The 16,345-nt window shown below is 41.1% G+C and overlaps 1 protein-coding gene across 17 annotated transcripts in view; it reads left to right on the plus strand.

Moving 5' to 3' along the window:
* NIPBL (NIPBL cohesin loading factor) overlaps nt 1-16,345 on the plus strand; it is a 1,341,000-nt gene that overhangs the window by 281,117 nt on the left and 1,043,538 nt on the right. For 10 of the 17 annotated variants that reach the window (XM_069221119.1, XM_069221149.1, XM_069221092.1 and 7 more), the window contains exons 8-9: nt 3,297-3,390; nt 3,592-4,221. In XM_069221119.1, coding sequence (XP_069077220.1) covers nt 3,297-3,390; nt 3,592-4,221 — 724 coding nt within the window. The remainder of the gene's footprint in view (nt 1-3,296; nt 3,391-3,591; nt 4,222-16,345) is intronic. The other 7 variants (XM_069221174.1, XM_069221201.1, XM_069221190.1 and 4 more) reach the window with 1 other exon arrangement.

The raw sequence follows: 16,345 nt of genomic DNA on the forward strand, positions 1-16,345 counted from the left end.
CCACGCAAGGTACAACAATACCTGGGAGCCATAATAGACACATCAAAAGGAGTAGCCACTCCAAGTCCACAAAGAATTCAAAATTTCAACACCATCATACAACGCATGTATCCAACACAAAAGATACAAGCAAAGATGGTATTACAACTCCTAGGCATGATGTCATCATGCATAGCCATTGTCCCAAACGCAAGACTGCACATGAGGCCCTTACAACAATGCCTAGCATCACAGTGGTCTCAAGCACAGGGTCACCTTCTAAATCTGGTGTTAATAGACCGCCAAACTTACCTCTCGCTTCTGTGGTGGAACAACATAAATTTAAACAAGGGGCGGCCTTTCCAAGACCCAGTGCCACAATACGTAATAACAACAGATGCTTCCATGACAGGGTGGGGAGCACACCTCGATCAACACAGCATACAAGGACAATGGAACGTACATCAAACAAAACTGCATATCAATCACCTAGAACTTCTTGCAGTTTTTCAAGCACTAAAAGCTTTCCAACCAATAATAGTTCACAAATACATTCTCGTCAAAACAGACAACATGACAACAATGTATTATCTAAACAAGCAGGGAGGGACGCACTCCACGCAGTTAAGCATGTTAGCACAAAAAATTTGGCATTGGGCAATTCACAACCAAATTCGCCTAATTGCACAGTTTATACCAGGGATACAAAATCAACTCGCAGACAATCTCTCTCGAGATCACCAACAGGTCCACGAATGGGAAATTCACCCCCAAATACTGAACACTTATTTCAAACTCTGGGGAACACCTCAGATAGACTTGTTTGCGACAAGGGAGAACGCAAAATGCCAAAACTTCGCATCCAGATACCCACACAAACAATCCCAAGGCAATGCCCAATGGATCAACTGGTCAGGGATATTTGCTTACGCTTTTCCTCCTCTCCCTCTCCTTCCTTACCTGGTAAACAAACTCAGTCAAAGCAAACTCAAACTCATATTGATAGCACCAACTTGGGCAAGGCAACCCTGGTACACAACGCTGCTAGACCTATCAGTGGTACCCTGCATCAAATTGCCCAACAGGCCAGATCTGTTGACACAGCACAACCAAAAGATCAGGCACCCAGATCCAGCATCGCTGAATCTAGCAATCTGGCTCCTGAAATCCTAGAATTCGGGCACTTACAACTTACCCAAGAATGTATGGAAGTCATAAAACAAGCAAGAAGGCCATCCACCAGGCACTGCTATGCAAGTAAATGGAAGAGGTTTGTTTGCTACTGCCATATTAATCAAATACAACCATTACACACAACTCCAGAACATGTAGTGGGTTACTTGCTTCACTTACAAAAATCTAACCTAGCTTTCTCTTCCATTAAGATTCACCTTGCAGCAATATCTGCATACCTGCAGACTACCTATTCAACTTCCCTATATAAAATACCAGTCATTAAAGCATTCATGGAGGGCCTTAGGAGAATTATACCACCAAGAACACTACCTGTTCCTTCATGGAACCTAAATGTTGTCCTAACTAGACTTATGGGTCCACCTTTTGAACCCATGCACTCCTGCGACATACAGTTCCTAACCTGGAAGGTGGCATTTCCCATCGCCATTACTTCCCTGAGAAGAGTAAGCGAGATTCAGGCGTTTACTATACAGGAACCTTTTATACAACTACACAAAAATAAAGTCGTCCTAAGGACCAATCCTAAATTTTTGCCAAAGGTTATTTCACCGTTCCATCTAAATCAAACAGTGGAACTTCCGGTGTTCTTTCCACAGCCAGATACCGTAGCTGAAAGGGCACTACATACATTAGATGTCAAAAGAGCATTAATGTATTACATTGACAGAACAAAGAACATCAGAAAGACTAAACAACTCTTTATTGCATTTCAAAAACCTCATGCAGGAAACCCAATTTCAAAACAAGGTATAGCCAGATGGATAGTTAAATGCATCCAAATCTGCTACCTTAAAGCTAAACGACAGCTGCCCATTACACCAAGGGCACACTCAACCAGAAAGAAAGGTGCTACCATGGCCTTTCTAGGAAACATCCCAATGCAAGAAATATGTAAGGCAGCCACATGGTCTACGCCTCACACATTCACCAAGCACTACTGTGTAGACGTGTTATCCGCACAACAAGCCACAGTAGGTCAAGCTGTATTAAGGACATTATTTCAGACTACTTCCACTCCTACAGGCTGATCCACCGCTTTAGGGGAAATAACTGCTTACTAGTCTATTGCAGAACATGCGTATCTACAGCGACAGATGCCATCGAACTGAAAATGTCACTTACCCAGTGTACATCTGTTCGTGGCATCAGTCGCAGTAGATTCGCATGTGCCCACCCGCCTCCCCGGGAGCCTGTAGCAGTTTGGAAGTTACCTTCAATTATTTATATATGTATCATCTCAACCTTAAATAAGTGCATACTTAGTCACTCCATTGCATGGGCACTATTACTACAATTCAACTCCTACCTCACCCTCTGCGGGGAAAAACAATCGAGGATGGAGTCGACGCCCATGCGCAATGGAGACAAAAGGAGGAGTCACTCGGTCCCGTGACTCGAAAGACTTCTTCGAAGAAAAACAACTTGTAACACTCCGGCCCAACACCAGATGGCGAGCTATTGCAGAACATGCGAATCTACTGCGACTGATGCCACGAACAGATGTACACTGGGTAAGTGACATTTTCATTCTCCTTCAGGAGTTTGTCGATTGAAATCATGACCAACCTTCCGTCCCCGATGGATATGCCTAATGGGCCAGCATCCTGAGTCTCCACACAAAAAACGCTAGCAGCTGCCCACTGGCAGGATGTATGGGGAAAACTGGTAATGCACCTTTTAAAGGTGCTGTGTAACTTACTCAGATTTGATTGACTCCAGCATTTTTAGCTAAATTTTCCTGTCATTTTGGTTGTAATAGTGACATTTTTAGACTTGAGGTGGCCTTTTGTAAGGAAATAAACATTGGCGAATATGGACAACAGACTTCCAAAAGTATACTTTCACCTAGAAAGTATTTAGTTTATATTTTATGCAAAGTTCTCTGGGATCCTACATGTGGTGAGGATTTTTCAGTGCTTATGATTCCAGTGGAGATTTATTTGAAGGAAAACTGGGATTTGCAGGTAAATAACTGTTCTTCTCTCTAGCCCTCCCACGATCCTCTGGCTTTGTCATTACCCATTAGTTTGGCAATAGACTGTAGGTGGCTAGTACTATTAATGTATTAAACACTAGTTGCACTTACTTTATTTTGTAGTGAGTGTTTTTCTCTGTTTTAGGATGGAGATTCTTCAATAAGAAATCAGACTTCTTTTTCTTTGAGGTCGCCACAGTCGGTTTGTTCCCCCGCAGGAAGTGATGGAACACCTAAAGGTACTCCGAGTCACAGTAAATGTTTTAAATGTCATTTTTGAGTCCGACATTTCCCATCTGTTTAACCTCTGTCTAGTCTAATACAGTTGCACATAGAAACTGACCAGCAATTACTTGGTGTATTTAGCAACTCTAGAAATGTTGTATCTGAACTCTGAAGGTTTAAGTTGTTAACTTTTAAATTTTGTGAAATGATTCTAGGGTCAAGACCATCTTTAATCCTGCAGTCACAACCTCCACCCTATTCGTCACCAAGTGATGCTCCCCCAGATCTATTGTTAGATTCTCCGGATCGGAAGCAAAAGAAACAGAAGAAATTAAAGATGAGCAAAGATGAGAAAGAGCAGAGTGAGAAATCTGCAATGTATGGTATAATTAGTTCTCCTTCAAAGGACTCTACAAAGCTTACCTTAAGACTTTCCAGAGTAAGATCTTCGGATTTGGATCAGTCAGATGAAATGCTTTCGGGAATTGACAACAGTAGTGTTACAGAGGATGATATTTCTTTTAATATACATTATCCAGGAAAGTCTACTAAGTCACCTAATGTTCCTGAAGATGCAGATCGTCTGTTAACTGCTTCTACTTGTTTACCACAAAATGAAAAGACCGCATTCCTTCAGGCACAGCAAGTACCTGTTTTACAGCAGAATACATCCCTTGCTGAGAAACTTCCACAGACTCATTTGGTACAATCACAGACTTTGCTTCAGCAAGCAAGTATAACACCATACGATGAAGTGGAGCTGGATGCCTTGGCAGAGATTGAAAGAATAGAGCGGGAATCGGCTATTGAGAGGGAGCGATTTTCAAAAGAAGTGCAGGATAAAGGTAACATTCTGACACTGTACTAAAACGGACTTGGTAGATGTCTTGTAGTTATAGCTTCATATGACACTCTAGTAACAATTTCCAAAAGTATTTTTAAGCATCACTCCATATGATTACTATTTTAATTTGGGGTCCTTTTGGGTGCTTTCATCAGCAATTTGAGAAACACCATCTAATTACAATGCGATTCACAAAAGTTATCTCAGAACTGAAAACTAAAGCCCTTTTAAAAGTGGGCATGAGCACCCTAATCAACATTTCATACAATGGAAATTTAATTAAAAAAACATCTTGGCATCATTTACCTTGCATTTGAACAGTTCTTTTGACTATCATTGACACCCAGATATTTTCAGCCAGTACAGAGACCCTGGAATAATGTGTTAGTTTAATGGAATAGTTGTGTTTAGTCCTCTGCATTTTAGTCAATACATGGAGCCATATGGAGTCCATAAAATGACATGGAGAAGCTACTTAGGGCTACAACAGTAGCTCTTTAATTCGGTGACAAAGCAGCTGTGTAATCCAGGACACCAGCCTAGCTGTTTTTAATACATGGTAATTTCTCTGTATTCACATCCTTGCATATCTACAGACATCAAAGGAAGGATCCCGGTTGGCTTCGAAAAACTTGTCACAGATTTTTAATCCTCTCAGGGAAGAAGTTTGTGCCCTAATGACACTGCATGACCTTTGTAATTCCCCAAACCTTTGCTTTCTTTATTCCATTGTCACTGTTGTGTCATTTAGGTCTCTGGCATTACTGCCGTCTTTCCTAATTGTTTTTTGAGGCACGTTTTCTTTAGAAGCTGTCAATGTCTTTGTTTTAATTTATCGTCTGTAACTCCATAGAAGCATGATGTCGATTGATATAATATTTTTCCTCTCTATAGAGGTTCTAGTCACAAACCCATTTTAAAGTTTTGTTTGGTTTGCTGAAGATGCCTAATAAAGACAAGCAGGTACCTGCATTGTTTGCATTTTGACGAAATCCAAGGACTCTTAAGGACTGAAGAGCATGCAAGCCTTAAGTGTTGAAAAAAATGTAGGCTTCCAAAAAAGGTGTTGCAGCCTCATGAACATTTCTGATTTCTTCAGTGTCTATGTGGTTCTAAGGAGGCACTTAAGAGACAGATAGATTCGTGTTTACTAAGCAGTGCCACTGGTTGAAGTCTTTATTTTAGGATTCATTTTTAGTGTACAACTATGCCTTGCTGTCTCATCCTTCTAAAGCTATTGGCTTACTTTGGCCTTGTCCTAGTTTATGCCTTCCAGTTGGACACCATTAGCACTGAGCTCGCTCATATATAGGATGATTTTGAATCTTAAAGGAGTGGATGCTTCAATTGGTTTTGCAGATTTCTATGCCAAAAGCCTTTGCTTTGGGATAACTATATAATGCTCCTAAGTTTGTTCACGTCTGATCTTTTAGAATAGGCCTCAGAATAATACAACATTCTGTTAAAGAGCAGAATTGCTTGTATCCCCCTTTTTATTACCTATCCATTGCTTTTAACCTAATAGACAACCATATCAAGCGTCCTGCATAGTTCATTAACCCTGCTATTGGTTTGCCAGTGGCACTCAGAAGAGAGCCCTTGTTAGGGCAGGATTGTGTTTTCAAATTGTTTTCCAGCCATTGATTACTACTGTCTCATTCAAATATAACAAGCTGGTTTACTGGACTCCGCTGCAACTTTTTAAGTACAGCAGTGGTTCTGCTTTGATTGGCAGGTATGAAAAGATACAACTGCTTCCTTTTACCCCATAGAGCACCATAGGACAATTCTTGGAAGTGAATTGGCTTCCATTCATTTGATCCAATTATGTATACATGTATCGGACCTCGTAGTTAGTCTGACATATGAAAACTGTCAAGGGCGGTTTAGCTGTCCTCTGGCTAATGGTTAAAATTGCTCACTCGCCCACACTAGTAGAATATGTACTATATAACTTGAAGCTTGGGTGTCACAATGTTGATAGTGAAGGTCAGTTAAAGTCCATACAGGAAAAAGGTTCCTTTCAGAGTAACACTTACCCTTTTGCAGGACATGTGTTAACATGTCGATTAACTATACTACTGAAAGCTTGTAAAAAATTAAACTGATGCATTTTAGCCTATGACACCCACCATTAATGTAGGTTTGTCATCAACTATAGCAGTAGTTGTTCAGGTAAGGCAACTTCCAAGTCCGTTTTTACAGTAGTCATTGGCCTCCATATCCTGACACGCAACCAAGAAAAGGCCTAGAGATGGTCACTCCGCATTTTCCAGGGATCCAAGCAAAACAAAAAGGCAAAACTTTGTCTTGTTCTCCAAAGTTAATACTTCTTTCTGCCCACACACAGCACTGTGTGGGGGTGGTTAGCATACAGAAATGTGTAAGGCACTTTTTTGCAGTGTTCAAACCGATGTGCCAGTGATTGTAAGTAAACTGAAACACCAATGTATTTTGCTACTTCAAGAAGTGGGTCTTGTCCTTCTTTCCATGTTTAACACTCAGCTTCTCAGAGGACTTTAGTTCCGTGCCTCCAAGTTTTCTAGTTCCAAAGAAAAGAGCCTGCTGCAGAGATTAAATTTGTTTCAGTCAGTATACCAAGTGATGGATTTTCATGTTTTTCCAAAGATTTGTTTTCTGATGTTTTCGTTGACCTGTCACTATTTAAACATACTGTACTTTTCCGATAGGTTGACATAGTAAAGAATGGAACTTTGCATCAAGGGTATTAAGGTTCCTGATTGATCACTTGGTCCCGGGTAGAGTCCAACATTTTTATTACAGCTTACTTAAAGAAGATTTTTCACATTTCAGATTCTCAAGTACCAAAAACATATTGCTCCCTTCAGCCTCAGATTGGATTTATGCTTTCCCTTACTTGGACATCAGTGGACTTTCATAAAACCACTCAGACATTTTTGTTTTGAAGCATCTGTGGATTTCCGTATTGCTTATCTGAGTAGTCACCTCATCCAGTTCTAAGGATTGTTTTAATGTCTTGTATAGCATGATGATGTCAGGACAAAGTCATTCATGGGCACATTTCGGTATTCCTTTACTCTAAAAGCTTCTGAATTGCTGGTGGACGAGGTCTCTCAAGGACTGAAAGAATCCAGTCATTGTCTTGAAAGTTGCAGTGCATTGAATGACGAGAAGTTGAGAGTACAATTTACTTTAAGTAACTTAAACATTTTAGCTCTCGGACCTTTTTGAACAGAACTAAAATCCTTAAGCAGGGTTACATGCCAACTCTGGCTCTTAAATAATGCCTAACTTCTGTCAGACATGGCCTTTTTTAGTTTACTAGTCGAATTGTTCCATTTAGTGTTTTCTGAGTGGGTACAGTTTTATGCATTCACAATAGCTCCTCAGAATATGTTCTGCTTCTTAGCATTCTCTATTTCCATATGTCGCCCACAACTTTCCCTTGCTTTAGATTTTCACCATTGCAATTTTGGACTGCCTTTGTTCATGGAGCTCTTTGTGATGTCATTAGTGCTGTAACAAGGGCATCCATACAGACCAAACATCTTGTTGAGACTGAGCAGTTACATTTTACCAGAAACCAGATTCTGATGTTTGCACCTGGGATTAAGCTACTTTTCATTATGGATGTACGGATCTATCTTTACCCACAATTCTTCTGAATCTGAAATTTCCGCTGCTGTTATCCGGTACTCTAGCAAATTCATACATATTACTACATCCTGTTTAAATATTAATTCATTCTACTGTGATATATTTCAACTTTAGCTTACTTGAAACAGCCTAAAGTTATTTTCATAAATGCGGTTTTGTTCATTTTGCAAGAGCTTGATCTGTAAATTATCTTTAAATTCTAGTTCTTCCAAGAGTTTGTGATAGCAAAGTTGATGTGGCTTATCTTCTGAACCCTGTGCCCTAGTGCTATGGTTTCCTTGTATGTTCACTTTTTAGATTGCCTTGGTCCATTGTGTTTGAATTTAGTCGTATTTGAGCTCTTTTAGGTGTTACAAAGGGATAATATTCTATATGTGTAGGTTTCCTTTTGAAGAACTATTTTTTTCTTGTTAAAAGGAATACAAACGTCATGAACGTTTTTGGTCTGTTAAATGGTGTAATGTCCTGACCACAGCCTACAATAAGTGATTCTTTTTTTGGGGCTGGATTCACAACAGAAATGCTCCAATGGTTAAACTGAGCCATGACCCTTTACCCACCCCGTTTCGACCCACACACCTGAAACGTTTTCTGCAAGTGCAACGTAGGCTGGTGTTTTCTGCGCATATTTAAAATTCTATGCGTTGAAAAACATGTACATACTTTTCCCAACATAAGGATTGTCAGTTTTTAAAGGAGTCTTAGCCAGTGCCTTTCACATTTAAATTTAGGTGAATCCTTAAACCATTGGTAAAACAAAATGTGGTCTTGGCCAGGGAGAGCTATAGAAGGTTTAGTAAGAACCTTATATGTAGTTGAGGTGCTTAAATAGCAGAACGGTAATAAATGAGGTATAGTTTGTCCTCGATCACCTCATCAAACTGGCCAAAAAGCCACACATATTTTCTTAATCATAATTCTTTGGGTTGTTTTGATTCCAGATGTGACTTATCCTGTTAAGCCATGCTATACTGTCGATGTTAATGCTTCTTGGAGTTCCGTTTGTTTGTCTAGCTTTCGATTAGGTATAATTTAGAATTTATCATAAATTGTCAATGGAAGATGCTTATTCCTTTGGACATTTAACACACTTACTGTCACTTTAACTGAGCTGAGTAGTTTTCCACTGCTAGAAATGGCAGGAATATAACCTGCCTATCTTATAATATTAATGAGTTGATTTCAAGCAGAAAGGAACAGTTGTCTATCTTAAAATACTTTGATAGGTTCCTTGTTCTGAGTTTTTCTCAGTGTAGGCAGCAATGAAGATGTAGAAAGAAAATACCACATGGGAGGAAAAATAGTTCCTCATCAGTGACCTTCTTTTCTAGATTCTCCAACTGCTCTCAATCCCACGTCAGTCTAATGAGAAGCCCAAGGTGTTGAATGGGCTGTACATTTGACGGTGTCGTCCTGGTGATTATCGGAGGCATCCGAATATCAGTTTGCAGAAGCTGATTGAAGTATTCAATAAAAGCATTAGGACAAAACTCTGTGAATCTGAAGTTTTAGGGCTCCTTCTTCCTTATTTCTGTAGATATGTATCTTGTGGATTAAGAGGACACTGTTTGATTCCATCAGGTAAGTATTTTTTTCCTTGCTGAATTAACAGCTATAGATAAATTGAATTAAACTGCCAACTGTGAACACCTCTTTCGAACCGTTATACATGGCTATATGTTTTACAGATGCTGTGATGGCTCTTCTGTACTTATGGTTAGGAGTCATAGCTTTAATTGAAAAGGCATTTTATTTTGGTTTTGTAACTAAGCATCATTCATTCCTACATAACAAGTCTGCCAAAAATACATCCACATTGGGTTTGTCATAAAGTTTTGTGCAGATCTTTGAAGATGGACAAGAAAAGGGTTGGTGGTGTGGATATTATCCATTTTAACTCTCATAGGATTTGCTCCTTTTATGCAGAATAAAATGGCCTAACAGTTGCACTAAACTTGTTATGAAAGTAGAACCGTACCCCAGGAAGCTCCTTTGCTTGATGTGGTGGAAATCTGTTAAGTTTTTTGAGAAATGAGCAATTAAAAATGTTCCGGTCTGGGCTCAAAGAGGTTACATTTTAGAGATATTTGGACTGTTAACCTGCAGTCATCTAAATTCACAAATATACAAAAGATTTGCTAATCCAATTAAAAAGAAAATAAATTCACCATTAGCCCAGGAAGGGTATTGTCTTGTCCATTGCGGATTCTCAAATCTCACTGTGGATTTTCCAAATCCTGGACCAATGGTGGCAATTGTAAATTTTGAACCAGCTGCCTATTAAGTCATCAGAAGATTTGCCTCAGAACAAAGGGGTGATTAATTTAATGAAGGTTGGTTGATTGGCAAAGGTTATAGAGAAGAGCTAAATTAGACAGTTGAATTACATGCATTGTAACAATTTTATTAACCTTTTTGCCCTCCAATTGCCATTCAGTGTTTGGGCTGATGTGCTAGGTACTGTTTAGGTTTATTTATTTTTCTTAGCCTCCAAAAATATTGTCGAGCACCCAGCTCATTGCTGGGGTGCAGACACCCACATTTGTTTCAAACGAGGTGGCAGAATGCTGTTTATTTTTTTCTTTACCTAAGAAAAAAATACAACTGTGTCCTGCTCATCCCCAATGCAGAGAAAAACAGATGAGCCTGGGGTAATCTGCCACTCATGGAAACCTAACCACAGACATTTCTGAGCATTAGACACATGGAGGAGGTGTTAGTGGAGTGTCTTGCGCTGCTGTCGCTACTTTTTCTTATGCACAATTCCCTTCACAGGTCAAGCTTTGGCTGAATAAAATAATTTCCTCACATTTCTGTGTTGAAAAGGTCCTGGATGTGTAGAAAATAGTAACACTCCCACCACCCAGCTTTTCTACACTTCTATAAATGGAAGTAACTCCCATGTGGGTGTGCCAATTGTAGTGAAGAGGAGCAGGCCAAACAAGAAGCCAGTATTTTGTTTGTAGTCTTGACATGGTCACAATTTTAGCCAGTTTCTGTCGAAGTGCCATGCAAACTACTCCAGGCAGGACCAGCACTCTAATCTTTGCTTGTCCCCGGTTCACGACGAGATGTTGTGCGAAGCGTGCCTTTCCTTCTGTTCCAAGGAAACACTTAGGCAACAGAGAACGTTGCTGGACCCACTCTACCATGCACCTCAATGATGTGCTTGATATTTTTGGGGACCAGCCAGAAGAGCCAAATGAGGAAACAGAGGACGCCACAGCACAGGCTGTGCCCATGGACATTGCCATACTGCTGGCGAGAAGTGGTCAAGGCTCTGACTCTGACCCTTATCTCCCCTTGTCACTATGGCACACTATTTATGAAACAAGACTCGTAAAACCATCTAAAGTGGTTCATGGAACCCCCGGTTCATGGTAGGCTCGAAAAACGGGCAAAAGAGCAGATTGAAGTCTCCGCCTCAAACGTTTCACAAGCGTCACAGTCTAAGGCTTTAAAAGTTGCCTTGGTTCCAATATCCCCCCAAAAAATATTTGCCACATTGAGCCCCATAAGACATTGGGGCTAAAACTGCCACCTTCGGTCCCAAAGACACATTTGACATGGAAACTCCATCAACCGTAACCATCAGAGGTGTCAAATCCTGTCATCGCTGAAACTGCCTTCGAAGCTCAGCATCGAAACTTCCAAAGACTGCGTTGGAGTCCAGTCAGAGGTCCGTTGAGCCAAAAACTTCAAGACATATTGGATAAAAGGCAAAAAGCTTTGTTTATTCATCCAGAGAATGGCGAGGTAGTGTAAAAACCACCTCCAGCCGCAACGGACATGATTTAAAAACCAAAAAAATAAAGGGAAGAAAGGAAGAAAATTCAAAAAGAGATCATGGCGCTAAACCCACCTGAGACTCCCAAAGATAGGGGGCACAAGCCCTATTCCTTTTTCCTCCAATTCCACCATCCACTGCTTTATGTATCTGTTCTTCCTCCACCTCTGCCTTCTGAATTGCCACCCCTTGCTATATCACCAGCTCATACACTCACCTGAATACCCACTGTCAGAGCAGCCACACACATCACCCGACAGTGATACAAAAGGGAGAGGTGTAATAGCACCATATGATATGCCATATTTTGCAGACCCACAGGAGGACCCAGACACCTAACAGGATCCATGGGATCAATATGATGTAGACCCTGTGGACGATACTGACCCAGACCTGTACTCCTGTATACAGCCACGACCAGATGAATCCACAACCTATCATGAGGTTATTAGTAGGGTGGCACAATATAAAGTGGATCCCCGCACTTTACAGGATGAAGATGACTTTCTAGTAGACACTAACTACATCACATAGGAATGTACAATTCTTACCTATGTTGTAGGAAATGCATATTCCACAGAGGACATTTTCAAGCAGCCATTCAGATTCTGGGTAATAACACAGAGGGTGGACAAAAAATACAAACCATGTCCATTAGCCCCTCTGTACATCAAGGGTCAAGTTTTCCCGGATTCCTTGGTAGTTCACACAGCTAGAAGGATGGCTAATTCTCAAGGCACTGTTGATGCCCCTTCAATAGACAAGGAAAGTAAAGCATACAATGCTGCAGGAAAAGATGTTGCCGTTGCAATACGCAGCTAATGTTCTCTGCATATCTAATTCAGTAGGTTTACTTTCACGTGATAATAGAGCCAAATAGAATGAGATGCAAGAGCTACTACAGCATCTTCCTGAGCAACAATGCCAAAGAGGGACTCAATTAATTGAAGGCAGATTGGTTTCGAATGCCACCATTCAGTGTGCACTAGATTCCACTGATACTAGTGCTTGGGAAATCAATACAAGTATCTGTAGCCACCATGCATAGCTTAGGGAATCTGGTTTTAAGCCCAACGTAAAACAGTTACTCAATCTCCCTTTTGATGGTCAACATTTATTTGGACCCCAGGTGGATGAGATGATGGAGAAAATTAAAAAAGACACCACCAAAGCCATGGGTGTCCTACAACTTTCCAGCCTAGAGGCTCCTTTTGGACAGGATAGTATAGAAGTGCATCAAGACCTGCCACATCTACAGACTCGGGCAGTGCACAAAAACAGTAAGGTCCATACAAGTACCACTATATCAGGGCAACATAGGATAATCTACAGAACCAAAATAATAGAGGCAGAGGTTGTGGTTCCACCTCCAAAACCGCCAGACTTACTAAGCAGTGACAAACTAAGGGTCCCCCTGCAACACCAGTAAGGGGGGAAGGCTACAACAGTAGCACCAACTCTGGACACAAATTACCACTGATTAATGGGCCCTTTCCATCATCAGGGATGGGTACTGCTTAGAATTTGCAACCACCCCACCCACAATACCATCACAAACAGTCATTAGACAATCTTGCTCTCCTCCAGGAGGAAGTACAGTCTCTGCTTCAAAAAGGGCTATAGAGTCAGTCCCAAAACATTATCAAGGACACAGGGTCTACTCCTTTAACTTCCTCATTCCCCAAAAAGACTGGACTTTAAGGCCTATTCTAGATCTCAGGCTGTTCCACAGATGCATCTCGTCAGAACACTTTCACATGGCCACACTATAGGACATAATACCATTGCTACAGCAAGCTGATTTCATGACAGCCATAGACCTCACAGATGCTAATTTCCACATTACCTTACATCCTGCACACTGTTGCTATCTTTGTTTTCAAGTCAACGGTCAGCACCTCCAATTCTGGGTATTACCATTCGGTGTAACTACAGCTCCATTAGTATTCACCAAAATGCCTTGCAGTGGTAGTAGCTCATCTGGAGGGGTGGGGGAGGTGGACATGTGTTCCCAGATCTAGACATCAAAAGTCCCACCAGTCAGCAATGTTTACAGAATGTAACCAATCTTCTACACAAGTGAGGCTTCTCACTAAATATAGCAAAATCTCGCCTCCAACCTTTGCAAGTGCACCCTTTCTTAAACGCAGTATTAAACTCTGTTATAGCTAAAGGCTATACCAGTCCCTACAGGGTGCAGAAGTTCCAACTAGCGTTGCCCCCGTTTCAACCACATCATACCACAGTGAAGACAGTCATGAGTCTTCTCGGAATGATGGTGTCATGCATATCCAGAGTACCAAACGCCCGTCTGAACAGTGTGTTGAATGGGGCACATATATAATCACAGTGGCCTCAAGCGGAGGGGCATCTGCAGCATCTAGTGTTGACCCATCGCTCTCTGCAGTGGTGGAACAGCAAGTATCTGCAGTGTCTGCCATTCAAGGCCTCAATTCCTCAAAGGACCATTACCACAGACCGTGCATGGTTGAGGGGCACATATGGAGAACCACACAGTACGCGGTTTATGGTCACCAACTCATATTCATTTTCACATCAGTCATCTAAAGCTTCTAGCAATTCAGCCAGCTCTAAAAGCTTTTCGGAACCATCTTCACAGGTAGGTCTGTACTGACATTATTGCAATGCATTATATTAAAAAACGGGGAAGAACACTACAGCTCTGTTTCATACCATAGCGCACATGGATTTGGCCATACGTCACTAAATCCACCTCTTAGCAGAATCCTTACCACAGGTGGACAACAACTTCGCAGATATGTTCAGCAGAACGTGTCCGCAGGTACACAAGTGGGAAATCGACACAACACATCTACTCCGTCTTCATATGTTAGGGAACACCAGCGATAGACCTTTTTGCAACAGAACTCAAAATACCAAAAATTCACCTCCAGCTTTCCACACCCCCAATCCAAGGGCAATGCCATGTGGATCAACTGGTCAGGGATGTTTACTTTCTCTCCCGCTCATTCTGTGCGTGGTACAAAAGCTAGCACAAATGTCCCTCACACTAATCCTAATAGCCCCAACATGGGCGCGCCAGCCATGGTTCACAACCATACTACAACTATCTGTAGTGCCACACTAGAAATTACATCGCTGGACACAGCTTCTAACTTAAGAACACTGGAGAGCAATACATCCAAATCCCTCACAGCTCAGTCCTGCGATTTGGATCCTGAGGGCATAGAATTTGGACACCTTAACCTCCCAATGGAATGCATGGAATTTCTAAAAAAAAAAAAAATACGTAGACCAACTACTCCAGCATGTTATGTGATAAAGTGAAAAAGAGTGGTTATTACTGTCTAAACAAACAAGTCCAACCACTGTCGCCAACAGAACAAGACCTCGTTGGTTAACTTTCAGTTGTTACAGACAGGCCTTACATATTCATCAGTTAGACTTCTTTTACCAGCTCAAGCTGCTTACATGCACAACAGACAACCTATGTCACTTTTTAAAGTTCCAGTCATCAAAGCATTTATGGAAGGTCTAAAAAGTCATTCCAACTTCCACACCAGTTTGAAACCTTAATGTCATTCTCACTAGACATGTGCCCTCCCTTTGAGCCATTTAATTCTTGTGATCTACAATTCCTCACATTGGAGGTAGCTGTTTTGGTAGCTATCGCCCCCCATAGAAGGATAAGTGAGCTGCAAGCACTCACATTGGAAGTACCTTTCTTTCAAGTATATCACCTTCTCTGAATGGGAGTGTTTCCTTATTGTTTTGAACAGCACTTGCATATTCTTGCACTGTTACCTTTGCTTGGAATTAGCATTTTTACAGGCTTTATTGGACAGTCTTTCCTTTGGAAAAAAAAAAACTTCACCACCTCTGTGAAATGTTCTGCCTCTGGAGCAAAGAATGCAAACAAGCCTGTGATGTTTGCTGTACTGGTTCATCATCCAAGTGACTGAGTGTTGTGACAAACATTTTTTTGTAAGGCTCTGAATAAACTCGGTCATTGTAGTTCTATATCTATTTTCCCTGCTAATTGCATTGGGGTATCACTAACAAAAATCTGCTGTAACAGCAGATAATTTTAGCCACTGTCAATAAGCTTAGATTTTGTCATCATTCTCATTGGCCTTCTCTTCGATCCTGGCTCTAAACTTCCAAACTGTAGAGAGCCTTGTGGTTAAAACAGACTTCTCACCCTCAAAATGGTCTGCCAAGTCTATTTCCTCTTATGCTTTTATCATGGAGGTAAAAAGTCTACCTACTCGTTCGTACCTTTTCCTAGATTGCTGAAGTGCAATGGCTATAACTGTTAATGCGTCAAGGTTGGATTACTGCAGTGGTGCCAGCCTAGAAATAAAATATGTCCTAATCAGTGTCTGCATTATATACATAATGAAGCTGGTCGAATGATAACCTTGGTACCCTTCTTCTGTCGGTGGTTGCTTATGTTGGTCATTAATTTAGCTGCCAATATAAGCCCTCATCTTCTTTCAAGTTCATTGTGTCTGTACTTTATTACCGTTTACTCCCACATCACTAGCAGACTGGTCAGATACACGCAAAGCAGATCGCTGGTAAGCTAAGCAGCTTTTCTTTTTTTTTAATACACCTTCCTGAAAAAGCATCAGCGGGAGCACTCCTTTTCAGGGGGAGCTTTCTGTAATTTCCTGCAGCTCACTCTCAGCTTTATTATGAACTTTCTGTGTTTCAG

This window comes from Pleurodeles waltl, chromosome 1_1, assembly GCF_031143425.1.
Source record: "Pleurodeles waltl isolate 20211129_DDA chromosome 1_1, aPleWal1.hap1.20221129, whole genome shotgun sequence".
Taxonomy (NCBI): Eukaryota; Metazoa; Chordata; class Amphibia; order Caudata; family Salamandridae; genus Pleurodeles; species Pleurodeles waltl.